This window comes from Gopherus evgoodei, chromosome 11, assembly GCF_007399415.2.
Source record: "Gopherus evgoodei ecotype Sinaloan lineage chromosome 11, rGopEvg1_v1.p, whole genome shotgun sequence".
Lineage (NCBI taxonomy): Eukaryota > Metazoa > Chordata > Testudines > Testudinidae > Gopherus > Gopherus evgoodei.
Window position 1 is genome coordinate 59,933,500 of NC_044332.1, and position 26,714 is coordinate 59,960,213.

The window sequence follows — 26,714 nt, forward strand, 5'->3', positions numbered from 1 at the left end:
AGTACAGAAATAATAACTTGCCAGCTTCACATTTAAATTTTTTTCTTTCGTTTAGTTGACTTTTTTTTTAAATATAATTTTGGGGTTCTATTTTTTAAAAATTGTATTTATACTAAAGGTATTATCTGGAGAGGTGGCAGTATTACAGGGAACGGAAAGGGAAATGTGTGGGATGGAAGATCACAATGGAGAGAGGAAAGGAGGAAAGTAGCATGGAGGGCAGTTGTAGTGAGACTGGAATGAAGAGACTGTAAGGGAATAGTTAGAGCTAATCAGTAGAAGAGAAATTAAAAACTGTAGAAAGCAGTCCGAGATTACAATTGACATAGACATCATCAGTGTTCTGTGGTGTCTGCTAGGGCTGCTTCTTGATTTTTTTTTGGACCCAGAGCTGACAATCCTGGAATAGTCATGAGAGTGCTCTTAACAGAGATTCTTTCTTCACCAAGCCAACATGGCTAGAGAGAGAAGGAAGTTTTCACGGGGTGGTCCCTTCACAGTTCAGGGTCTGGACCAAAGAGGGAGGCTGTCATGGTATAACCCCCACTCTGAACCTTAGTGTCCAAAAGATGGGGTACCAGCATGAATCCCCCTAAGCTTAATTACCAGCTTAGATCTTGAAGTGCTGCCACCAACCAGGACTTGCAGTGCCTGGTACACTCTGGTCCCCGCAAAACCTTCTCAGAGGACCCCAAGACCCAGACCCCCTGGATCTTACACAAGGAAAGTAAACCCTTTCCCCCACCGTTGCCTCTCCCAGGCTTTCCCTCCCTGGGTTACCCTGGAAGATCACTGTGATTCAAACTCCTTGAATCTTAAAACAAAGGGAAATGCACCTTCCCCCCTTCTCTTTTCCCCTCCCCAAGAGGTAATACAGATTCAAGCTCCGTGAATCTAAACAGAGGAATTCCACCTTTCCCCCTCCCTTCTCTCTCCCTGTCTCCCACCAATTCCCTGGTGAGTACAGACTCAATTCCCTTGAGCCTCAACAAGGGGAAAAAATCAATCAGGTCTTAAAAAAGAAAATTTTTTAATAAAAGAAAGAAAAAAATAAAAGTTATCTCTGTAATAAAGATGATAAAGGTTACAGGGTCTTTCAGCTTATAGACACTACAGAGAAGCCTTCTCCCCAGCACAAATACAAATTAAAATCCTTCCAGCAAAATACACATTTGCAAATAAAGAAAGCAATCAAAAAGACTAAACCGCCTTCTACTGGTACTTACTATTTGAACAGAAAATTAGAGAGCCTGTAGGTACGTCTGGTTACTCTTAGAACCCAGAGAGAACAACAGACAAACAAACAACGCAAAACAAAGACTTCCCTCCACCGAGATTTGAAAATATCTTGTCTTCTGCTTGGTCCTCTGGTCAGGTGGTCCAGGTTCACTGCTTGTAACCCTTTACAGGTAAAAGAGACATTAACCTTTAACTATCTGTTTATGACAGAGGCATAGGCCTAGCTATTTCTCATCTCTTCCCTTCCAGTGCTGCCATACCTGCTTGGTCTATTTTTTATCTTTTTCCCTAATGGATTGGGTTTCTCTCATGCCCACACTGGCTCTGCCCTGGGGTTTATTTGGATGGCATGCCCACCTTTCTTTTCCATCATTTTCTCTTTTATTTCATGTTTTACTTGATTTTGATCTCTTCCCTCATCATTAATTCATTATATGTATACATCTTCCCAGATACATGCTTATTATTATAATTCTCGATTAGTATTATTTATTATTTGCGTTGAGGTATCACATGCGGACACCAGATGATATTGGCATCTCACTGTAATAGCAATTATAGAAATGCATAATAAAGGACAGATCCTGTTCTAATGAACTTACAATCTAAACTGAAGCAAGAAGTAACAATAGGCTGATCCAAATCCTGTTGAAGTCAATGGGAGTCTTTCCACTTACTACAGTGGGCTTTGAACCAACCCCCAGGTAACTGTGACACACAAGTATAAGGATAACAAAAATCAGATAATATGGTTATATTGGTTAGTTATTGCAAAACTTTAAAGTTCTTGACCATTACAAGTGATGTTTTTTGCATAGTTAATTTTAAATATTAAAATCATCCTTACACTAATGATGTATAACCAAGCCATCACTTGTGGGTTGATTTCTGGTAAGGGTCACAGCAGAGGTGGGGGTCTTGAGAACAGATTTGAAAGAGTATTGGCTTTGATTAATTAAGGGGGCATTCCGTGCACAAAGACAGCTTGACGATGAGTGTGGGAGAAGCTGACAGGTGTGGGAGATGGTGCTTGTGCCATTGCTGAAACAGAGAAAGGGAGAAGGAGTGACAAAATAAGTGATAGTAGTGGACAAGTAGGGACAGGCAAAGTTGTGAAATGCCTTAAAAGTGTGGACGAGAAACTTTAACTTTGATTGACGGAAACGGGAAATGAGTGGAGTGATTCAAAGAGGAAACTGATGCAATCACAGCAATGAGCAAAGATGGCCTTCAGAGCTGTATTTTCATTTGAATAGAAGCGGACAATGTGTCTGTTAGGGATTCCAAAAAGGAAGAAATTGCAGTAATCAAGATAGAACAACTTTTCTCTGGCTTATATTCCTTACAGTACTATACCTCTCTTGTTATCTCTGTTCTGTTACACAGCTTTCTCAATCACAGTAAATCTCTCTACGTAAATGTACTGTATGTTCAGAAGAGGGGTTCATAACTATGGCAGAAATCCTGTCAAAGAGGGCATTTTTAAAAATCATTGGCCTGTTTTACAACTAGTGCACTGATTGCATTTTCTGAAATTAATATTGAATCGAGTGAGAGCTACCAGTATAGCACAGAGAGGACTGAATGAAACTAAAAGGCAATTCTAAAGTATGGTAGGCCAATAAAGTGACAGAGAAGAACAGATTTGTTAAATGTTTTACAGTAAATGTAACTCCATAGGGTACAGTTAATGGGCTACCTAATTATAATTACATTGAGACTTTCACAGGTAGCATTCTAGTTCACAAAGATCTTTCCTGTTCAATTGAAACTAAACTACTTTAGTATGAATACTTTCAATTTGGAGGAGATCAATAAAATGTAATTGTATATTCTATGAGATTTATTTTTTAAACTGTATCCCAAACCAAAATACCTTAGAGACTTAAATAATTCAGTTGGTGATGTAAAAAGTAATAGTGCAAGGGAGAGATGATATTGGCAAAGGAAAAAAGATATGTTGTTCTTTGAACATTTTCTGCATGGTTTCCAGGCTTGGTGATCCAGGCACCCTCAGCACATGAGTTTGAAACTCATGGATTGCAGGATACACTGGGGTGCTTCCATGCTCTGCCATTTATTTCTTTTACCACTGTAAGCAGCAGACAGGCACTTACCAATGTCCATGCATGCCCTGTCCCAGTGTAGAGAATTCTGATTCTTTCGTTGTATTAGCTAATTAAGGTAGATTCAGCAGTGTTGTTAGATATCGATGCACATTTTACCAATGTTTGGTACCATTGAACAGCTTCTTACCTGAAGGTTTCTTGACCCTCACCAATATTGGTGTGTTTTTCCCTCTGTTTTCTTACTTCATATGAAAGAGATCAAGTCCTGCCTCAAGCTTTATCTATCTTTCAATGAACGCTGTGCAATAACCATACAATTATGATTCATGCATGTTGGTGTTCAGAGTCAGAGATTAGGTTAAAGGTTTTTAAAGACATAGTAGGTTTTTTTTTTTCATTTTTCCCCAGGGTGTCAGTGCAGGGTACAGTTAAATGTGTTTGGCTGTCTCAAATGTGCATTTCCATGACTTAACATGTTTGGATTTCTTCTATCTGTAAGTCAGTTGTTTGTGGGTTTGTAATGCTTGTTTTTTGTTTTTGTGTTTTATCACTGCAACATCCCTGTGATATTTTTACCCTTAAGTTATGGATATATACTCAACATTTACTTCATTTTAAAGTAGATTTTATCTGGAAATTTCCTCTGTTTTTTAATTATTAAAAAGTCACACTCAAAAACCCAGTGAAGTGAATAGTACCATATGATATTTCTACTAGTTACAAAACATAGAGTATCTACCTTAAATCTAACGGCCAGACTCACCAATACATGGTGACTGATCAAAGTAGCCAGATTGTACTCACCAGTTCCTTTAGCTCCTGAAATCCACATTCCCCTGCACACACACATTCCAGTTTTCCCCTCTCTATGCCCAGCAGAGGTGCCAACCATCTTCCTAAAAGGCTTGATTCCCCTTTTTCGCAAGAATGAGAAGCAGTAACATTCTTAAATGTAGCTAATGCACCAGATTTCAGAGAGTTGTAGATATATGAGAGTCTGTTATTCATTATAAAGATCATTCAGGACCAAAAATTGGTCTGACACAGAGTGTAAAACTTCTTAAAATAGCATTTTTTTACTTTTACATTTAGAGACAATTCTGTCTGTGCTTAGAGTAAGAGATTTCATTTTTGGTGGATACACTCTATTCCTTATGTGTAACTAAGTGGGTGAATCCCTGGTTTAAGTACAAAATTCAACTTAAACTTAACTATGGATCCATGAAGACAGCTTCCATTTCTTTATCTCTGAAGGTGCCATTCTTATCTCTGGAGGCGCCATTTGTGGTGGTTTGCAAACTGCAGGCACAATCCATTTAAAGAACCTTATACTTAGTTTTTCCTCAGATGATGCAGTCCTTCATATAGGGCTGGAAGTCCTTCCTAAAGTAGCATTAGCATTTCATGTTAAACTAGCACACATCTCACTTCCATCATTTAGTCCTATATCCTCACATTCTAAAGATGTCAAACTATCCTCATTAGATATGAGAAGAACAATGAAATATTATTGAGCCTGGACTAGTGTTTGTTATCTAATACTTCTAATTGTTAGAAAGTTATGTTGGAAGATTATCTGTGAGTAAATATAGCTGCCTCAATCTATATAAGGAGAGCCTTGGTCCAGGAGTTTCTATCAGAGCTGCCTCTGTGACCATCATCAAACACACAGACTGAATACGGTTGATGGTGTTGCACCAGACATTGCATAGTGAAGTTCCCAGATCTGGCTCAACCCTGAGAATTTGTGAGTTTCAGGTGGCCCACAAGCAGTGTCAATTATGATCAAGGTGCCCACGCCTTCATGCATTGATGAACAGTTGGAGAGCAAGGTTAGCTGTGGTGTTTTGTCCATCCTGGTGACCTGGCCAAATAGCATGCAATGCCATTTTTTAATATAATGAGTGACTGAAGGAAGGCAACATCTCTGAGAGATTGTGACATTTTTTCACAATATCAAACCATTTCGTGCTCAGAATTTGGTGCAGACCACACATATTTTGTGCTGACACCATGCAGAAGATGGCAAGACCCATGTATCAAAGAACATCCACTGTGCTGCATCCATTTGAACTCTGCTTGCCAGATGCCCATGCTTTTAAGAACAGTTGATGTATGCCAATGCTCACTGGTTTAATTCACTTTTGAGCAGTTCAGGTGGAATACCATCAGGTCCATTAGCATGTCCATTCCATAACTTTTGGATGGCTTTTTGTACTTCTTCAGGTGATGGAGAATTAGTGTTCACCCCTGGTTCTACTGCTGTATGGTTTTCTAGGTCACGTAGCTCTAGACAGTTTTCAGCAGGTCCACAGTTCAACACATTTTCGTAAAGTGTTTTCCATTTGTCCAGGACCTCATCCATCAGTTAGCAGGGAGAGCCATTTGGTTTTATCACAAGGATGTTAGAAGGCTGTTTATGGCTACCATCCATGCTTGTGATGATTTTGTAGGCAGGATGCAGTTTGGTGTTCTTTGAGCTGTCACCTGCTTTGTCGGCCGGAGAACCTACATATGTCGGACATAAACCTCATGATCATATTTTGCCATTGCTAGGAAAATGTCTTTTAGCCCTTTACGTTCTTGGATATTTTCCTGATTGTATGCTTCTGCCTTTTTCACTAATATATCAAAGGCCTTTTTGGAAAGCCAAGGTTTCTTATGCAACCACCTGATTATTCCAGCAGCAATATGTGATACGGCATTACATTTATCACTAAGGAGATCTCCACATTTTCTGAGAGGGTACCAAGGTTACATATGCGATTCACAATGAACTGTTTGTATTTCATGGCTTCAACAGGATCTTGAGAAAGATGCTGGATATTGTGTGCTTCTGAGGGCTTGTCTGTTATGGGGTCCTGGCTTAGGCATCTTAACAACTATCGCTGGACCTGGATTTTAAAAAGTGGATGTGCCATGAAATAAATACACCCCATTCTTGTCAGAAATTTCTCTGTAGCGAAGCACCAGCAAATTCAGACCATACATTAATTGTTGGTTAACTCTCACTGCATCTTCCATCTCCTTGCAAGCTAGATGTTCACCAACACTGCAGTATCTGTGAGCATTGGCATTGTCTGCTCAAGCGTATCAAGTATGGATTCTGTATATTAAAAGACAATTTTTTTATAAAACTTTTGGTGCAGGAACCACGTTATCATATGCGCTGGTACAGTATCTACCACAATGGGGTCCTCAACTTCACTTGAGCTTCTGGGTACTATCACAATACAAATAATAAAAGTAAACCAGGGACTTCTCTCCCAGCTTGAAAGTAGTTTTAATTTTAGTGGTATGAAATTTGCAGCAGGGATGTTAATAGAAGTTTTGACAATAATTGGGCTGGGGTCCCAAAATTCAGCTTTTCAATTGTTTGATAATGCGTATCCATGTGTGACTTAAAGCAAAAAAACGTACGCACTCTCAGCACATCAGCTGGAACCCTGTGAGAAGTAGTAGCTGTTGGGGTTGTGTGTATACTCTGTCATGGGACTGAACATTTGGACTTGAGGTTTGCAAAGAGCAACACCCACAGCCCTAATCCCACTCTAGAGCCTTTAACTCTCAGGCTCATCATTGATTTCAAGCTGTATTTGTTTGTTTGTGGGTCTAGTTAGGTACTGTCACTGTCTGTCTTGATAATTCTTGCTCATTCAAAATATTAATGTTGCGCCCTATGGCATTATGTGGTCCAGTAGGTCCCACTTCTTTTCGTGCCTCCTTATTTGTCCAGTCAGAAGCTCTGGAGAATTGCTCCAAATAAGCCCAATACCCATGTTAGATACCGAGCAGTCTGGGTATAAGCATTATGTCTTTAGTTGCACCAAAATGTCTATTACTGATTAACACATTTGTTATCATCTGTACCTCAAGGAGAATTATTAATCCAATGATTGTTCCTATTGTGCTGCATTTTCCTTAAGAGTACCTTATATCCAAGTAAGCTAGTTAAAAGCTTTCTTAATCTGTGTCTTTATAAACCAGTACCATTTTCCTCAACATTGAAGTTGGACATGTTATAAAGTCAACACAGATAGGCAATTATCACACTGCAGTATCTGAGATATAGCAGTATATCCCTATATTTAGTACAGACAATAACTTCAATGTCTCAGTGATTAGTGACTCTTTGGGAGATTTTCTGAGGCCCATACATTCTTGCAAAAGTTTCCTATAATATTTCACTGTCACGTCTTGATAGTGAATCTTCACTAATTCTACTTCCTTTTCCAGCTTGTCACATCCCTTAAGGACATATCTTCTGGGTTAATTTTCAAATGGTACCATTTCCAAAACAGAGACATTTGAGATTCCCATTCTAAGGAGCTGGGCACCAATTTAAGTTTCTGTCCAACTCTTAAAGAAATCTTTTCCCTTCAAATATTGTAGTTAGAGCCAGCTGTAGCCTTTCAAAAATTGCATCTCAGCAAGTTTAAACCACATGCTGCAGTATTCCTCAACAGAAATGCAGAAATGTTTCAAAACCATTGGTAAGAAATACAAAGACTTTCATTCTAAGATTGTCTGAAGATAACAGTTCTGATTGTTGCAGCATAAATAAACTGTGAAGATTTATGTTTCTGTAAAGAGACTAGAAATACTTCATTTGTAATCATGCATTGAAAGGTGATCCTGTGAAGTGGCAAACACCTAAGCAGTAATTTTGTAAGGTAGGCTAGAAGAATAATAATTTCCATTTGATATAATGGCTCAAAAGGGGATTTATAAAGAGTGACACAAATGCAAACAAAATGGAGTGTACATCTCTTTTATGATAGAATCATAAAGTAATGTGTGCTTTTAGAATATGCTAAGATGATGGCAGACAATAATGAAAATGCTAGTTGATTTGAGTTTTAAAATTAATTGCATATGTTACTGTGCAGCCTATTTTCTGATATTAATTCAACTAACCCTTTCTCTGAAGGCAAGAACTTTAAATTCGTTATGACCATTTTTAACTGTGAGGTCAAACCAGAGCCATAACTACCAGCATGTTTCACCTTTTCCATTGTGCGAAAGGTTTTTGAAGCATTAATTAACAAATTAATGAACGTGTTAATAAATATCATCTACCAGTCTAGTGGCTGCATCTGTAGAACATGTTGTAGTGGAGTAAAAATCACGATCAGCTTAAATTTTTATCTTAATGTGTGAAACACTTTAAAACTATAGCCCTAAATTTTGAATTGCACTATGCAGATGCCTATGTTCTGGGGTGGGGAAAGGGAACAGGGAGGCTATTGCCGTTCTCCTCAGTGAACGCACAAAGACAAAATGCTGCTAATTCCCTCGGTGCTAACGAGGCAAAATCCGGTTGTGCTTCTGGCCTTCTGCACAATTTGACCCATTGCATTTTGTATTTTTCCAAAGTATTTTAGTATCATGGGCCAACATCACTGGGCAAGCTGGTTAAATTAGTCTTTAACACACTGGTAACTGAGAAATTTATCTTTATATTTAATTCTCTGTAAGTAGCATATAGCAATGGTTAGTGAAGGAAAAACAATTATAAGCCAAATTCCTCATTATATTTTAATGCATTTATACTTATATTTATAAACAGTACAAAAATATTTTTAAAATATTACAGTATTAATCTGTAATGAATACTTTATAATATTAATGTTAAAATTTATGAATGATTTTATAAGGCTATAAAAATCAATTGTTTTACTGAATCAGTTTTTAAAGGATATTTGCAAGGCTGTTCACTGAAAACACAAATCTCAGAGGCAAGTTGGGATGCCTTTTTTGGGTTAACACCAAAGATTAGTGGATTTTTATATTCCATCTATATATAGTGAGTAATCTCGTATCTGCCATTATTTAGATTGCATTAAGTAATTTTGTATTCAAAATTACCATGGGTTCAGTTCCTGTGGCTACAATTTCAAGCTCAACAGAGTGAAAATCACCTTTGGTGCTTTCCTCAAATTTGGAGACTCCAGGAATACATGAAGTCCAAGGATAATGACCACAGACACGATCACAAGTACAAAGTCTTATATGTACTACAAATTTTATTAAAGCAATACGATTACCTCTGCATATAGAAATCCTACCAAAAAAAACGTGCTATGACTAAGACTAGTCACATTCACATCCTCGATGATATTCTAGGGGGCAATGAACTTGTCAGAGGACAATCACTGATAGAGCGGTGGGTCCTGCTGGGAGTTCTTGTGGCGCTGTCCCATGGGGTCTTCCCACTTTTACCCAACCAAGGAACCCCTTTTATATTCTGACCACACCTAACACCTTATGCATGTGCATGAGGATTTCAATCTTCTTTTCCTTATCTATACTTCCACACACTGTGAATTTTGGGGTGCCTAATTTTTCATAGGTTGTTTAGTTCCTCTTATTAACATCTATGCACAACATGTATCCTTCATCAGGACAGGACATTCCATGATATTACAGCCAGGTGTCTCATGATCTTGGACAATACCTTGTTATTTAGTGCAATGTAGTTTGTTGTAGCATTACCTATTAGCACATCTTTTACAGTAATCTTTTGACCTTACTGGCATTGGGTTATTTCTAGGTCACTTACTCATGTCAAGTGTTCTTAAGCCTATGGCCTTGTATGGCTAAACTAAAATCTTACAGGCCTCAGCCAGTAGGTCTTACATTCCAGCAGTGCTTTACTTATATATCTTATATACCCATTGAAGTCAGTGGAACTACTTGTGTTCTTGAAGCAAAATGAATGCTTAAGTGGTTTGCTGGAACAGGGACCCAGTCAGGTAACAGACACAAGTCTAGGTTAGTGATCTTACCAAATGCAACTATCCAATTCAGGTTGAGAAGGAAATATGGAAAACTGCCAGAGATTTGCAGTTGAGCATGGCATGAAATCAAATAAGGCTTCATTTTGTAAAGTCACTTATCTCTGTCTCTTGTTGGCTGTGCATCTAGAAATAATATAATTTAACAATTATTAATATTGTTATTTATATAAGTTATTTCAAAAGTTCCAGCATTTGGTGGCATGATACTGAAATTAATAAAACCAAATTGTGGAAGTTCTGCTATAACATATTAAAGATATTACTAAAAACCAAATGAAAATAGTTCCGAGTGTATGAATGGTAATGTTAATAGGCACTGGTATAATAGATCTTTACATACATTTGTGTTTGGCTTTTATTGTAATTGTGTAACATTTACAATTTCATAAAATGACTGCATGTTTAAAAATTCAGTAATAATAATTAATAATAATGTTTGCAATTCAAATCTACAGTTTGTAAAATAGTAAAGGAAGAAAACAAGGTAAAAATACTATGAAGAATGTTCCCAATGTTGTGCCAGAGTACTGAGGACCGCTTTACCTAAAGCTTTTTGTTCATTTTGTAAAATAGCTCTTATCGTTTGTACCATTTGAGAAGGCGTTGGTGGCCTCTTTAATAGGATACCGTGTTAACAACTGTCATCCATTAATTTTACCATCTTAATTGGATCCTTTTAGATGTTCAGCCAATTGGTCAGGCACACAGTGTGAGAGGCCAGCTCCCAAGAGCAGCAAGTCTGACAATATCAGTACAAGTAAGTGCTTCAGATTAATTACTACAGCTTTTAAAATATTGTTAAATTTAAAAATGATAAACTGGTGATATTTTAGTATGTTAGCATATGAAGTGATGTGTTGCAGATTACTTTATTTTAATGGCAAGGATTTTGCTCTTATTTCTCATCTTTAATTGATGTACAGGTCGGCATAAAACATTTTGGATTACTGTCAAACTATGATATTCCTTATATGCCCACTTCTTTAAACCCAGCATGAATTTTTCTTAGAAAAAGCAGTGTCAAGTGACAAATACTTAGTGAAATTGATTCCTGTGGAGAGACTCAGCACAAGACTTATGACCATTGAAGTCACACTTAAAGCCACAAAATACGGTTCATAGGCTTTGCATTTGCTTTCCCTGCACAATAGTGTAATTTACGTACCATTATAATCATCCTGCAAGTGAGAATTGTTCCTTTAAATAAAATTAATATGCATGCAGATTAAGTAGAAGAAAATAGTATTATAATAATATTGGCACTCAAGGGCTTGTCTACATGCACTTTTAGTTTGCAGCAGGTGTGGAGGGGTGTTAATTTACCCTACACTAGCCTGCCATATGCTAACTGTCCATGTAGACCCTGCTGCTGTGTCCAAAAGTTTGTTAGTGCACTTTAATCTGCTCCCATTTCAAATGGCATAGATCAAAGCACCCTAACAAATGGCTAATGAGCATCAGCCGGGTCCATGTGAAAAACTAATGCATGGAATCATAGACTATCAGGGTTGGAAGAGACCTCAGGGGTCATCTAGTCCAACCCCCTGCTCAAAGCAGGATCAGTCCCCAACTATTTTTTTTTTGCCCCAGATGCCTAAATGCCTCCCCCCCCCCAAGGATTAGGCTCACAACCCTGGGTTTAGCAGGCCAATGCTCAAACCGTTGAGCTATCCCTCACAAAGACAAGCCCTTAAACTGAAGAAATGAGCTGCAGTGTTTTCAGTAAGTGGGTAACACCCAGTTTTACATCTCTGTTACAACCAATCCAGCGGGAGCAGTAGAACAAATTGTTCACCATTTAAATGAGCAACTAGCTGACTGCAACTCAGTCTAGACAACACAAATAATGCTAATTGGCTGGGGGAAGAAGAATTGGTAGAACTTATGTTAGCACCTCTTACTGAGGCCTGATCTACACTATGCGTTTAAACCGATTTAACACTGTACCTGTCCACACTATGAGGCCCTTTATATTGATATAAAGGGCTCTTTAAATCGGTTTCTATACTCCTCCCCGATGAGAGGAGTAGCGCTAAAATCGGTATTACCATATCAGATTAGGGTTAATGTGGCTGCAAATCGACAGTATTGGCCTCCGGGTGGTATCCCACAGTGCACCGTGACTGCTCTGGACAGCAATCTCAGCTCGGATGCAGTGGTCACGTAAACAGGAAAATCCCCACGAAATTTTGATTTTCATTTCCTGTTTGCCCAGCGTGGAGCTCTGATCAGCACGGGTGGCAATACAGTCCCAAATCCAAAAAGAGCTCCAGCATGGACCGTACGGGAGATACTGGATCTGATCGCTGTATGGGGAGACAAATCTGTTCAGAAGACGAAATGCCAAAGCGTTTGAAAAAAAATCTACAGGCTACACAGTGCTGCGTGACAAGCGTAACGGGAAGCCAGAGACTCAAATGGGCGCTCATGGAGGGAGGGAGGAGGTACTGAGAACTCCAGCTATCCCACAGTCCCCAGCAGTCTCCGAAAAGTATTTGCATTCTTGGCTGAGCTCCGAATGCCTGTAGGTTCAAACACATTGTCCAGCGTGGTTCAGGGAATAGCTCGTCAATTTACTCCCCCCCCCCCCACGTGAAAGAAAAGGGAAAGAAATAGTTTCTTGACTTCTTTCAATGTCATCCTATGTCTACTGAATGCTGCTGGGAGATGCGATGCTGCAGCAGTGAAGAGCAGTATCCACTCCTCTCCCCTGCCCGGTGGCAGACGGTGCAGTAGGACTGGTAGCCGTCCTTGTTATCAATCCGTGAATGCTCCTGGCTGGCTTCAGGTGAGGCTGGCCGGGGGCGCCTGGGTGAAAATAGGAATGATTCCCAGTCATTCCCAGTAGATGGTACAGAACGGTTGGTAACCATCCTCATCATAGCAACTGGGGGCTGAGCTCCATCAGCCCCCTCCCTTTCCTGTGTAAAGAAAAGATTCTGTTCTGCCTGGACTTCATAGCAGCGGCATGCTGGGCTTCTCTCCCCCGTGCCACTTAATGTCCTGCCTGGACTGTCATAGCACCGGGAGGCTGCCTCCCCTTCATTTTATCTCACTAACAAGTCATTGTTTCTTATTCCTGCATTCTTTATAACTTCATGACACAAATGGGGGGGACACTGCCATGGTAGCCCAGGAAGGTTGGGGAAGGAGGGAAGCAACGGGTGGGGTTGTTGCATGTAGCTCATCATTTCTGCGGGATCTGACACGGAGCAGCTGTGCTCTCTGATACACTGCTTCTCTAGTACACTTGCCCTATATTCGAGGCAGGACTGACTCTATTTTTGGAAAACATAAAGGAGGGATTGAATCAGGGAGTCATTCCCAGTTTTGCCTTTGCGCCCCCAGCCGATCTCAGCCAGGGGCACCCATGATAGCAGCAGACAGTACAGAAGGACAGATAACCATCATCTCATTGCCAATTTACAGCGGCAGCAGATGGTACAGAACGACTGATAACCGTCTCTGCTATCTTGCAAAGGCAAATGAATGCTGCTCTGTAGCACTGGAGTATCTCCTCTGTCCACGACATCCAGTACACATACGGTGACTGTAAAAAAAAAAAAAAGCTGAACGGGCTCCATGGTTGCTGTGCTATGGCGTCTGCCAGGGCAATCCATGGAAAAAGGGTGCAAAATGATTGTCTGCCGTTGCTTTCCCGGAGGAAGGAATGACTGACAACATTTACCCAGAACCACCCGCGACAATGATTTTTGCCCCATCAGCCACTGGGCTCTCAACCCAGAATTCTAAGGGGCGGGGGAGACTGCAGGAACTATGGGATAGCTGCGGAATAGCTACCCACAGTGCAATGCTCCGGAAATCGACGCTAGCCTCAGACCATGGACGCACACCGCCGAATTAATGTGCTTAGTGTGGCTGCGTGCACTCGACTTTATACAATCTGTTTTATAAAACCGGTTTATGTAAAATCGGAATAATCCCGTAATGTAGACGTACCCTGAGGGAGCACATATGCCATTGTAAAACAGTTGCTCAACTCTGATGTGCTGTTAGATCCTACATTGCTCCTGGAAGCCAAGGAAGTAGCTGCCTGGGAAGGATGTAACCTTTTCTCTCCAATGTGTGCCTTGCCACGATTATCCATGCCTTTGGCTCTCATGATTAAATTGCTGTAATGTCATTTTCTTGGGGACCATGCAGAAGCTGAAGCTAGTGCAGAATGGTCCCCAAGAAATACATTGAATTAATGCTCTGTTATCTATCCTGGCTTTCAATAATCTTCCAGGTAGAATTCAAGGGCATAATGGGAAGTTCTTTGTTGATATTGTGATTTTTAATATGCGGGAGAGCTACTCAGAGAACTTTAGCATTTTTACAAATATAAACAAAATATATTGCCTATAATATTTTATTTTTTTACAAAGGATGTGTTGAAATTTTAAAGAAAATGTGTGACCTTCACAATGGGAGTGCGTAAAGTATAATAATAGACTTGAAGGGATACTTTCATTGCAACAGTACCTGTAATCCAAAAGTATTTATAACAGTTTTTTCTTTGTTTGCTAAATAGCAAGCACAGAGTTTTGAAATGCAGGTATCGTGGATGAAAACATTCAGAATATATGTAACAACACCTGTGTTGCCTTTTTCATGGTCAATATTTAACCTTCCAATCACTGTCCTCTTATTAGAAGGGTAAATTAAACTATACCTTTTAATTTTGTTTTTAGCAACTTTACCTGGTCTGGAAATTGTTAGACTTTAACTAGTGTATTCAACATTATTTCTCTGCTGCAGGAAGCATTGCAATCATTGTTCCTCTTGTTCTCTTGGTGACTTTGATCACTACTCTGGTAATTGGTCTACTTCTCTGTAAAAGAAAACGAAGGTAAGTAATTTCATATTACTGTGTTTAAATTATGTGTGGACTAAAAAAGAAAAATTAGAAATGGGGAGAAACACAAATATTTTAATGTCTAGAAGCTGTCTCACAAACATCAGACACTTACCTCATATAAAAATGTGCGAGGTGCTGCACAGAAACATCAGAATATACAATTCCTTCCCCAGAGACCTTATAGTTTGTGAACCCAACCCTGCAAGGACTCTACACAAGTGAATAATTGTACTCATATAATTAGTCTCATTAACTCCTGTGTATTTTGGTCTAATTTCGGTTGTTGGGTTTAGTGTGTGAGTGTTGGGTAGTGCTGGTGGCCTGTGATATACAGGAGGTCAGACTAGATGATCTGGTAGTCACTTCTGGCCTTAAACTCTCTGAGTGAACACAATTACTCGTGTGTAAATGTTTGCAGGATCAGGCCCTAAAGAACTTTCTTCTAAATATAGCTTACTCTAATTCACTTACATTTGATTAATATTCTGATTTTACATAATACGTTATAGTGGAAGTGTAATCAACTTAAAAAATATAATAGAATGTGTTAACATACTAGAAATTTAAAGATTTACAAACTCATCCTTAGCCCAGGTGACATTATTAGCTATATATTTTTCCCCAAAACTTAACATAAAATTCTTGTTGAGTATTTTCAAATGTAAATCCTAGAGACTAGACACATTCCCTATAACAGGAACACATATGTGGATGAAAAGTTAAGAATCAAACTTAAACAAAATTGCCCTTTCTAATAAACCATGTGTTTTTGCAAAGGTTACGTCTTCATTTTACAATGGTTTATTTCTGGTTTGCACCTCATGTCAAAAGATTTTCAGATTTAGATGCTTTTGTATATTTGGACAATACCAGGCTTTTTCCTCATCAACAAAACTTACATAGCAGATAGTCCTGACAGAGAGCTGTAAAGAAATAAATAATTACGTATAGTATCTTCTAAGTTGGATAACATAAATCTCCGTGTGTGAAACAATCAGAATTATCTGCTAGAAACCAATCTACTTCATGTAAAATATTAAAAATCCATATTTTATTTTTACATCACCTACCTTGTTTCTCTCATATTTTTCTTAACACTTAAAACATTAATGTTATATGAAAGATAAAAATGAAAGTATTGTACACATTAATCAGTGGAGAACAGTAAGCCAGTATATGATTGTTTACCTAATGCGTATGAAGATGTACCTGTTGACCACCTTACAACTTTTTCTTGATAGACTGATTTGAATCCTTCTTCTTTCAATTTTAAGTTTGTGGGTTTAAAATTTCATTAGCACTCACAGGAAAATAATTGAACTCTAAAACAAATTGTTCTTTTTATCATATATTATATGCCAGTTTTAAAGGATCCAGTATTTAGTAAGATGGTGCAAATATAGACAGTTAAACTGATAGGCCCACTCTTAAGCTCACATTTTCAAATGTGGACGTTGATCTTAATTTCTCAGATTGAGACACCTTGGGCCTATTTTTCAGAAGTGTTATAGTGCCATAACTCTACCTGAAAACAATAAGTGGCTCAAATGCTCAGCATCTTTCAAAATCAGAGCCTACATGTCTCAAACTGGGCATCCAAAAATTGAAGGGCCAAAATCAGTGACCACTTTTGAAAATTTGGGCCTCTGTCTGCAACTTCTATGATCTATCTGATGAGCTGAGGTACGATGAGAAGCATGAAAGCAACCATTCTAAAATATAGGCTAGAAATGAATTGAAATGCATAGCTATCTAATGATTTGTATGACATCAATTGCTGTAAGTGTTTAGGCTAAACCCCAGAGTTTAAATAGTGATAGAGAAACTGGTTTGGCTAAAATTAATACCTTAAAATACCTCTTCTTAATTTAATTTTTTTATTTGAAAATGTTTGCTTAACGTTTCTTCCCTGTTGAAAAGAGACCTAAAAGTCTTAAGAGACACTATTGTTTAACAGCTAAACAGTACAATAAGATACATGTTTTAAAAATCTTCCTGGAAGTGGATTTTTCTGTTCCACTATGTTTTGGGGAAATAGAAAGACACTCTCACATGTCAGCTTGGATTTAAGATAATGAAGTGTTTCCTTAACTTAGAAAAGATAACTCAACCATTATCAGCCCCTAAGTCCCATTCCCATTGTTCTGTCACAATTCAGTAGAGTCTCCTGTCTAAAAATGACATCTCTAAACCAGGGCTTTCAACTCCTGCAGCTAAAAAATCACTCACGTATTTCCTTACGAATGAACATAATTGGATTCACCCATGGGAGAACCTCAGATTTGTACTCAATTTTAAAGATGTTCCCCCAGATATAAACCAATTTAAAAGTTAAGCCTGTCGTCTCTCACTTTGCACCTATGTTTGGGATACTCAAGCGAAGCTTTTCAATAACTAACAATAGGGACTCCAGCCAGTTAAGTTTTGACAGACACATAACTTTCATAATGAAGCCATAGCTTAGTTTTTCCCAAGGTAAGTGCACCTGAAGCTGCCCCCAAATAAGCAAGCAGATGACTCCGCTAACTCTACCAGGAAAGATAGAAACATTATCATTCCTCTTGTGTTCCTCAGAGTCAAAAGCAGAGGAAACTCTGCATTGATGGACTCTGCCTTCTTTTTAATCACTGAAAAAATCTTGTAATGAATTTATGAAGCTTTCCCTGGGAACTAGGGTGAATTTGACCATACTGAGGGGGAACGTCAGGGCCACAACCAATGGCCCAGGGCATTGCATGAATCCACACTACTAACTCACTTAGAAGGGTAGCAACAGGCAACTTCCCCAATGTGCCTCAGCTGCACAGGTGCTCAAAGTGCCACTTTGTTTGGAGCGAAAATTTCACCATCCCTTTGATTTCCTGATAGACCCTCTAGGCAAGGCTCCTTTATTTTTCTGAGATATTTAGCTGTTAAATAATATTTGTGGTAGGTATCATCCTTGGAGTGACTTGAAAATACTAGTTCCCTTTGTTTATGTTTCTAGGACAAAAACTATCCGAAGACAACCAATGATAAATGGAGGAATCAATGTAGAAATTGGTAATCCATCATACAATATGTATGAGCTGGGCCATAATCACAATGAAGGGGGATTTTTAGATCCAGATTTCACAGTAAATCCAGAAAAGGTAACATTGTTTTTACAATGGCAAAATAGGGTTTATTTTATGTGTTGTAATGAATAGCTTTAAATCTAATTTGTGTGATTTTTCTCTCAAATGAAGACTTATTTATAATGGCATGTATTTTGGTTTGTCTATTCATTCTGTATGGTGAACGTGAGTCAAGTAAAGTTTATTTAGTGAAAACATTATAGATATTATGCATTTACTGTTTTGCTCCCCAGTATTTGTTGATGGATATTCTTTTGCGGTGCTATGTTTTTTTCTAGATGTTAAACTAAAACTGAACTGTAAATTGAGAGAGGCTATATCAGAGACCCTCTTGACAAAACTGAAGTACAAGATCATTATTAAAATCTTCTTTATCTAAATTCCAGATATTTTGTGGACCTACTGAATGATACACTGTGTTATGTATTTACTAGCTCTTATGCCTTGCAAATGTCAAGATGTTGCATTTGTAAATCTGAGCCTAATTTGTTGAAAATCATGGTTACTTCCAAAAACATAAGCCATTCAGAGGCCTGGTAGAATACATGTACTACATCAAAAAAGAACATTGTCATTTTACTCTCTGTTATGTCATTTCTAGGAGCACTGCTCTTCAATGGTAGAACTTCTGAGTGATGTGACACTGGATGGATAGGGTAATGGTGCAATAACTTTCTTAGAGCTATCAGTAATCAGATGCATCCTATGGGGCAGCTATCATTCTATGGCACATTTGACAAAGCAATAACTGGCTTACTGTTAGCTCTATGAATGTCACCACATTGTCACCCAGTCAATGTGCAGCATACCACAGGGAAGCTGAATATAAAGTATATCCACTGGCTCTTAGACAAGTTGAATAACTGTATCATGACTGATTAAGCCTGAATGTAATATTTGACAGAAAATGCTGTGCTGATCTCGTGCTGAATAATAAGAATCATCCAAACTAAAGCAAGCTTGTAGTTAACGTTTTAAAGGCAATTTTTATTGTAGAAAACCAGGTGTTGTTTTTAATCAGAGCACTGCTTATTAAACAATATGTCAACCTGCAAATGGAAAATTCATTATTATTAGCACAGAAACTAAAATACTCTGTTTATACGCAGGCCAGGTATATAGGGGGAGGGTCCACTGCATTCAAGCTTCCCCACACAGCACCGCCAATCTACCTAAACTCTGATTTGAAAGGACCACTAACTGCAGGGGTGAGAAATGATCATTCACTTCCCATGCTCATTCCATCACATCCCCTCTCTGAGCAAAGTTTGCATGTTATATTAGAATAGCACCATTTTTGTTCATGTTTTTCATTAGTAAGAAATTATTTACAAACAGAAATAAAATTTCTATTTGTTATTACAGGTGCCTCTACATATATATTTCATTTTTACTTGTCATGATAGCATGATCTAAAATGTAAAATTGGAAATATATTGCTTTATTTTATAAACATAAGTAAGTTATACCTTTTGTAAAGCTATATAAAAATGAAACCAAACACAAACTTACCAAATAGTGATAGACATTTAATGCAACTTATCACAGTGAAATAAGATTCAAAAGTAAATTAAATTCTGTCCTACTATTTTAAGGGGAATTTGATATACATTAAGTTGAACAATTTCTGTAAATCTTTACAAGTTATTAATGGATTGTTTAAATTTCAATCAAGTTTATTACAAATGACAGCTAATTTAACAAAATATTTAGCTTTGTTTCAGTAAACCAGAGTTTGTATATAATATAGCACAATATCTTTAAAAGATTATTAAAAAATTTAAAACAATTAAAAGAGAGGGACATTCATATGCTTGATTCACCTTCATATAAGAAAAAATGTGTTAATCTTTGTCTCATTTGCATTACTGTACGATTGTAATGTGTTTTTGATGTAACTGAAATTCAGTTTATTTGGTCTGCTTTAAAAAACACAGTATTGTCTAGAGGAGGCAACATGCCTCATGGATAGGAGAACAAGAGTATAATTCCAGCCCTGAGATTGACTGAAATTACTTTAGTCAAATCACTCAAATCACTTTACTTTTCTGTATGTCACTTTTCTCCACTGCATAATAATAATATTTACCTCATACAGGTATTAAGGTATTGTTTATACTGTACTTTGATATTTCCAGATGAGGCAATATAAATGCTAAGTATGATTCTTATTTTATTTGTGGTATTGGCAATCAAATGAAAACTATCAATTTAAACAAAAACTACATTTCTGTGTCATCTGGAACTCCTGTAGTCATTACTGGGGAAATGAAGATCTCTGGTCATTTGGGATTGCACAGGTATAATTGAAGGTAGATTTTGCTCCTAGAAATTACTACAGCAGCTGGTAATATATTTATGTTCCATTAATATAGAAGTAGGAGTTTTTTGTTTTGTTCTTTTCAATGTGGCTTACCTCTTTCTGTGTGACAGGGAAGTGTAGAACACTAGACAGTCAGATAATTATTTGTAATGGCAGGATAAGCAGCTCCTGGCTAATCTAAGTTACTATGATTGCTGCAGTGAGCCAGGGCATGGGAAATCCGAGCTTCTTATTTGACTAGGGGGAGCAGAGAAATGAGGATTTTAAACCTTTGCTCTCTCTTGTTGGGCAAAAGGGCAGTGAAGCAAGCTAAGTAATACGAGTCTAGGTGCTACAGACAACAAGAAACATTGTGATCTGTGAGGAATTAGGCACCCTTCCCAGTGACTCTATATATAAAGTTGAGAAATCAGATGGGATAGCAAAGGCCTCTGTTGAGATAACTGAGCCATAATGGGTCATAAAAGAGGAAGTTCACACCCACAACTTACACACTTTCATATTTGTAGTGGTAGTTCAGTATTTTTATCATGTATTCTTTGTATTTCTGGAGCACCTAGGAGCCCTAGTCATGGACCAGGACCTCACTGTGCTAGGTGCTGTACAAACATAGAACAAAAAGCTGGTCCTTGCCTCCAGGAGCCTACCATCTAAGTATAAGACAAAAGATGCCGGATACAGATGGCTAGGGGAGTACAAGGCAAAAATGAGACAATATTGGTGATAGGGAGTGGTCACAGCACACAAGCAGCCTGACCAGTGTCAAGCTGTTTATAGTCATCATGGCAAAAGAAGGTTTTGAGGAGAGATTTGAAGCTAGATTATGAGTAGACTTGGCAGAATTAGATTTTGTAAAAAACAAACAAACAATAATTTCAACAGATAATATCAATTTTTTAAGCTTTTTTAGTTTTATCCATTTAGTTGCCAAAAGTATGGGGTTTTAAGCATTTTTCCTATTTTTATCAATTTACATTTTCACAGTTGTGAGAAATTATAAGGGGGCTTTTGGACAATTATTATTTAATGGCAATAAAATACGTGATTCAAAAAGTTAAAGCTTTATAACCATTACAACATAAATGTTCAACATCACATATCAAAATACTCAAAGTAAATATCCTTAAATCAAACTCCAGTAAGTTTTCAAGCAGCACTTTTCTTAGTTTGCCCATCTGTAATTTTCAGTGATCTATGGAAATATTTTTTATCTGTTTATGCATGTATGGTGACAACATTTGCCAACCTTTACCAATAAAAAATCTAAGCCTAACACTGTGGTAATTTTGCAGATATTTTTAGGCACTGCCTCCCATGCAGGAGCGATATCCTGTGAGAAAGCACAAAGGTGCTTGTTTGAAAACATAGCATGTATACTTGAGTGCTTTGCAGAATAGGGATGGACTTAAGCACATGTTTAAGTCCCATTGACCTGGACTTTGGTTCAGTCCATAAACTAGCAAAATTATTGATATTGAGAAATTACTTTTATATTTACAGATACTACAATAACAGTTATGATCTTTTATTTAAGTTACGATATGATTAGCAAATTTGGTCAAATTGTACTGTATACGTGGTTTTCCAAAATGTGGTCAGGCGGTATACAGAGTCTGTTGGTTACAGATTGTCTGACTGTACCGAAAGAGGGACAGGAGACATTTGACATGGGTTTAATCAAGCTGCAATTTTATTATAAGGTATCTGGGACTACCCGGCAGATAAAAGTGTACAGTGCAGGTAACTCCATGTTTATTCTGTAATTACCCATGGGGCTTTCACCAGCTCCCCCTCTTTTCCATTCAGGTCTCTCCAGCAAATCTTACCAGACACTCCCCTCATGGGAGGGTTAAAGTGGGCTATAAGAATGGGAGTTTGGCTCCCTGCCGTACTAATCGTCAGAGTCCCCACCGCCTCCCATTCATTCCCTTAAGGAACACCTCTTTTTAAATCCTATTCCAAGCCATTTATCCGGTCACTGTATGGAGTACCTGCACTGGATATCCGCCACATGGAAGCACCAGCAAGTAGAGCTGTCTAGCTAGCCATATCCTCCTCCCCTTGTGGAATTACTCTTTTGTGCCTGCTTTTCCCTACCCGGACCAGAGGAAGGGGGGAATTACTCCCTTTCCCAATTTCTTACTCTTCTATTTCCACCTGGAGCAATGCTGTGCTGAAGTATTATTGTGTTCCCTCCTGCTTCATCCTGCTTCATGTAAAAGGCAGGCTTCAGGCACAGAACTGCCGTATTTAAACCCTGCGTTCCCAGGGGATGAGTCAGTGACCCTGTTGCAGCAGTTTTCATCTCTCCCTTCCCTCCCCACTCCTCCAGCCATAAAACACAGTTCCCTTCATTTGGCCTGCCAGCCAAATACCCACTCCCATTTCCCTTCTTTCCCCTGCCCCCCCTTAAAGGTGCAGGGTGGTCATTCGTACAGATCTTAACTCTCTGGTAAGATTTACAGAAGCTCAGGTAAACATTAAACATGTTCCATTATGCTTTTATGTATGCGTGTTCTTCCTTTGTTTTAACAATACAATTTTCATTAATAAAAATAGTTGTTAATCTAAATCACATACTGCATATTTATCTTTTTTCCACAGCCAACAAATTACTCCAATCCAGTGTACGCAAAGTTATATATGGATGGGCAAAACTGTCGAAACTCATTAGCAAGTGTTGATGAAAGAAAAGAACTCCTTCCAAAGAAAATAGATATTGGGATAAGGGAGACTGTGGCATAATCCTCTGTTACCTTTTATACTCTGTATAAATGTATAAAATATAAGGATTACTTTTCTATGTACCCAACAGTATTATAATTGTTTTGGCATCAGCATTACCTCTGTTTTTTTGTTTGGTTGATTGTTTTCTGGGTTTTTCTTTTGCTGATGACTTTTGACTGACCATTTGTAACGTATTTTTATGAAAACGAAACTGCACTACAGTACAATTTACAACAATGCTGCTGATACACCTTTGAATTTGTTAAAATTAAAAAAAACATTTGTTTGTAGTGTGAATATGAGCAATCTATTTTGTATGAACTTTTTTGGTTCTACTTAATCAATGAAGATGATATCTGCACCTTTTGATTATATAGTCTGAAAGCTGTAGTACAGTGTGTAATTTTGTTTGTTTTAAATGGTGAAAGAATGATTGACTGGTCTACTCTCTTTGTGCCCATTAGAATTTTACTCCAGATCCTGTTAAAAGTAGATCACTTTTCTTCACAAATCAAACATAACTTGCTTTTAAATTTAGTGTTAGGTTGCCAAGAAGTAAACAAGACTACAGAATCAAAACATCTAACGATCTGCATGAACACAAATGAGTGTTTCAGAAATTCAGTGATTGTACATGATATACTAAACATATATACCATGTAAACAACCTTGTATTTAGTAAAACCTTATAGACCATAGAAATATATCTTGAAAGTTGAAAGACCTTACTTGCTATGGGACAAAGCCTATGAACTCCAGCAGTCCTGTAGTACAGTAGCCACCCTAGAGCACAAGAGGGCATTGCCTACACATGTATTATATGTTTATTCACTCAATCACATGGAATATTTGTGAGTTATCAATCCCTTATCACACACCAAGCAGTAGAATAAAAATAAAATGTAAGCACATACATTGATAACAGTATTCTGATTTACCCAGTAAGAAAAAAAAATCATCCTTGCCCAGATATATTAAATTCAAAAATAGCAGTTTATACTAATGATGATAGTCTATGATACCACTGATCTATATTATATATTACTGAAACGTATTTCAGACCAATTGTGAATTAATTTTAATACTTTTGGATTAAATGTCAAAACCCATTATCAAAAGTGGAGAGTATCAATGTAATTGGTTTCCAGTACTTTCTCTGGTACTGGTTTATTTTATGTAGTTGTGAAGAATAAAAACAAAAAAAAATTCCATTTGCCTTTTTTAATTTTGACAGAAATAAGTAGTACGATTTCTTTAAGTTGTAAAACGAACTGAAATATTTTATACATAACTTTAAAGGCACAAAATACTTATGTACACACATACTGTGGAGGGCTTTTTGTTCCTCTGCTAAACATGATTGACTTTTACCTGTCATAATATATTAACCTAACAGATTAAATATGTTTGTGGTTGCTCTTTATTCCCTTTGTACAAGTATTACAAAAAATAACTGCTGTTTTATAAAAGATTTTTGTTGTACTATGTGCATGCATACTACCTATTTCTAAACTTTGCCATATTGAGGCCTTTATAAACTCTTGATTTGTGTAATACTAGTGCAGGTTTGCTTGAAACAATGTTATGCATATCATAAACTTTTTCAGGTTCTTGTTTAAGTACATTTTTTAAATTGAACAGTATTTTTCATTTTGGTTATAATAGTCATTTTGCCTATGTTTCTACAATGAAGTGTGAAATACTTTATAAAAAATTGTTGACTGACTTATTTAAATGAAGTTCTACATATTTAATTCATTGTGTTGGGTAATTTTTAAAGTTAGGACATACAATTATACAGACAATATAAAAACCAAAAGGAAAGGTAATTAAAGGGAAGTAAGAAAATATATCATACAGAAAGTAAAATGGTTAAATTCAGTTTAAAAAGCCAGACAGTTTCTGCTCATTATAAAACCTCTATCTTAAAGGTTCTGCAATGGTGTATAAGTGTTAATAACTCAGAAGGTGTGTCCATATATTTTATTTCATTGAACACTTTAAACCCTACTTTTTCTTTTATAGAATCATTGAAGAAATAGGGATATTCAGGTAACATTTAAGAAGTGTAAATATCATCTGGTGAATGTCAGTAAGCAAAAAATTTCTGATGAATATCAGTCTAAAGTGCTCAGTCCTGCTCCTTTTGAAGTCAATAGGACCAGGATTTGGCCCTAGACTTTTGCATCAGTGTTTCTGCTGTGGAACATGAGCTGCTGTTTCCGTAGATGTGATTGCTAATCTTAGCGAAAGGCAGACTCAACCAAATTTCTATTGGTGGATGTCCATGTAACATAAATTTGAAAGTGAAAACATCTCTCATAGTGATCTAATTCAGCTTAGCCGATAGAGTACCCAGTGTTTCTGCACATAATGAGACAGATTCTGATCTTGTTCACACCACTATAAAATAGTAACTTTATTCATTTCATGAGGGATGCCTACTCAGTTGGCTTTGATATTCCAGATTTATTCTGTTGTAACGCAAATCAGAATTTGGCCCTGTGCCTGGAAGAAAGACTTTAAACCAGATCCTCAGCTAAGAGCAGAGTGGCAAAGATGGATGTAGACTACCTTTACATCCTCTTGAGTTTGGGGCCAGCTGCATCTTAATGCAACTTAGAACAATTTCAGAAATTTTCCAAGTTGTATCTGGCTGTAACAAATCCCCCAATGGGGCTTGTCAGCCACCATAGATCACCAGAGTGCAGTGGCACCCCAGTCATGCCCCCTGCTAAACCTTAAGAGTCATCTTGGGATTCCCTTTACAGAAGTGAAATCCCTAAATTTTCCAGTTGCCAAAGCAGCTCAGGATATAGGCATGGCAGGCAAAGGGATGAGACTGTTGCTCATAGCGTATATATTAATCCACACTAAAATCATTTGGTCTATATATTTATTGGGGCAGGAAATTATTTTTAGTATTGGACGTTACCAAAACGTATTCTTAAAATCTCCACATTCATTTTGTTAAGCCTTGACTGTTGTTAAATGCTTCTATGAGACATAACTACTGATTCTGTGCATTATGCATATGATTTTAGGAGCTTTTACTATATGTGATTCATGACAGAAAATGAGAAATTGTATTGTACCAGCAACTAGCAAATTTTAAGGCAAATATTTACTATCCATTTGCAATGAAGTGTAAGTAACTACAAAGTATACACAAGTGGTGGGAGATGGAATCAAGTTATATACACATTCAAGAACAATGCCATTGGTAAGAGAGAACTGGATGGCAAATACATCTGCTCCATCCTTTATACACTCAGCTATACCAAGAGGGCTGTACCCATGGACACACCTTTTGAAAAGAATTCCAATCTCCATTGCCTGGGGTGCATGCACACTAGAAGTGGAATTCATGTGGATAAACACTTGAAGAAGAACTACAAGTGCAGTGCAGCACCAAACTTTCATTCTGTAGTTTATAACATAAAAATAAACAGGAGTTAAAAGAGCATGCTACCTATTTGTACTTAGTTCTCATCTAACTCCCTAGGGACTTCAGAGGTTTCGGTGAAAGAGACAATGGCATCCTCAAAAGTCTGAGGGAGACTCCTGGAGAAATACTGG

At 37.6% G+C, this 26,714-nt stretch overlaps 1 protein-coding gene across 1 annotated transcript in view; it reads left to right on the top strand.

Annotated features, from left to right (window-relative positions):
• The window catches only part of LRP1B (LDL receptor related protein 1B), an 875,307-nt gene extending 850,501 nt beyond the window's left edge, over window positions 1–24,806 (top strand). The window contains exons 86-90 of the mRNA XM_030580310.1: window positions 10,789–10,865; window positions 14,870–14,960; window positions 17,956–18,100; window positions 19,195–19,293; window positions 23,013–24,806. Coding sequence (XP_030436170.1) covers window positions 10,789–10,865; window positions 14,870–14,960; window positions 17,956–18,100; window positions 19,195–19,293; window positions 23,013–23,153 — 553 coding nt within the window. The 3' untranslated portion in view covers window positions 23,154–24,806. The remainder of the gene's footprint in view (window positions 1–10,788; window positions 10,866–14,869; window positions 14,961–17,955; window positions 18,101–19,194; window positions 19,294–23,012) is intronic.
• Window positions 24,807–26,714: the final 1,908 nt, after the last annotated feature.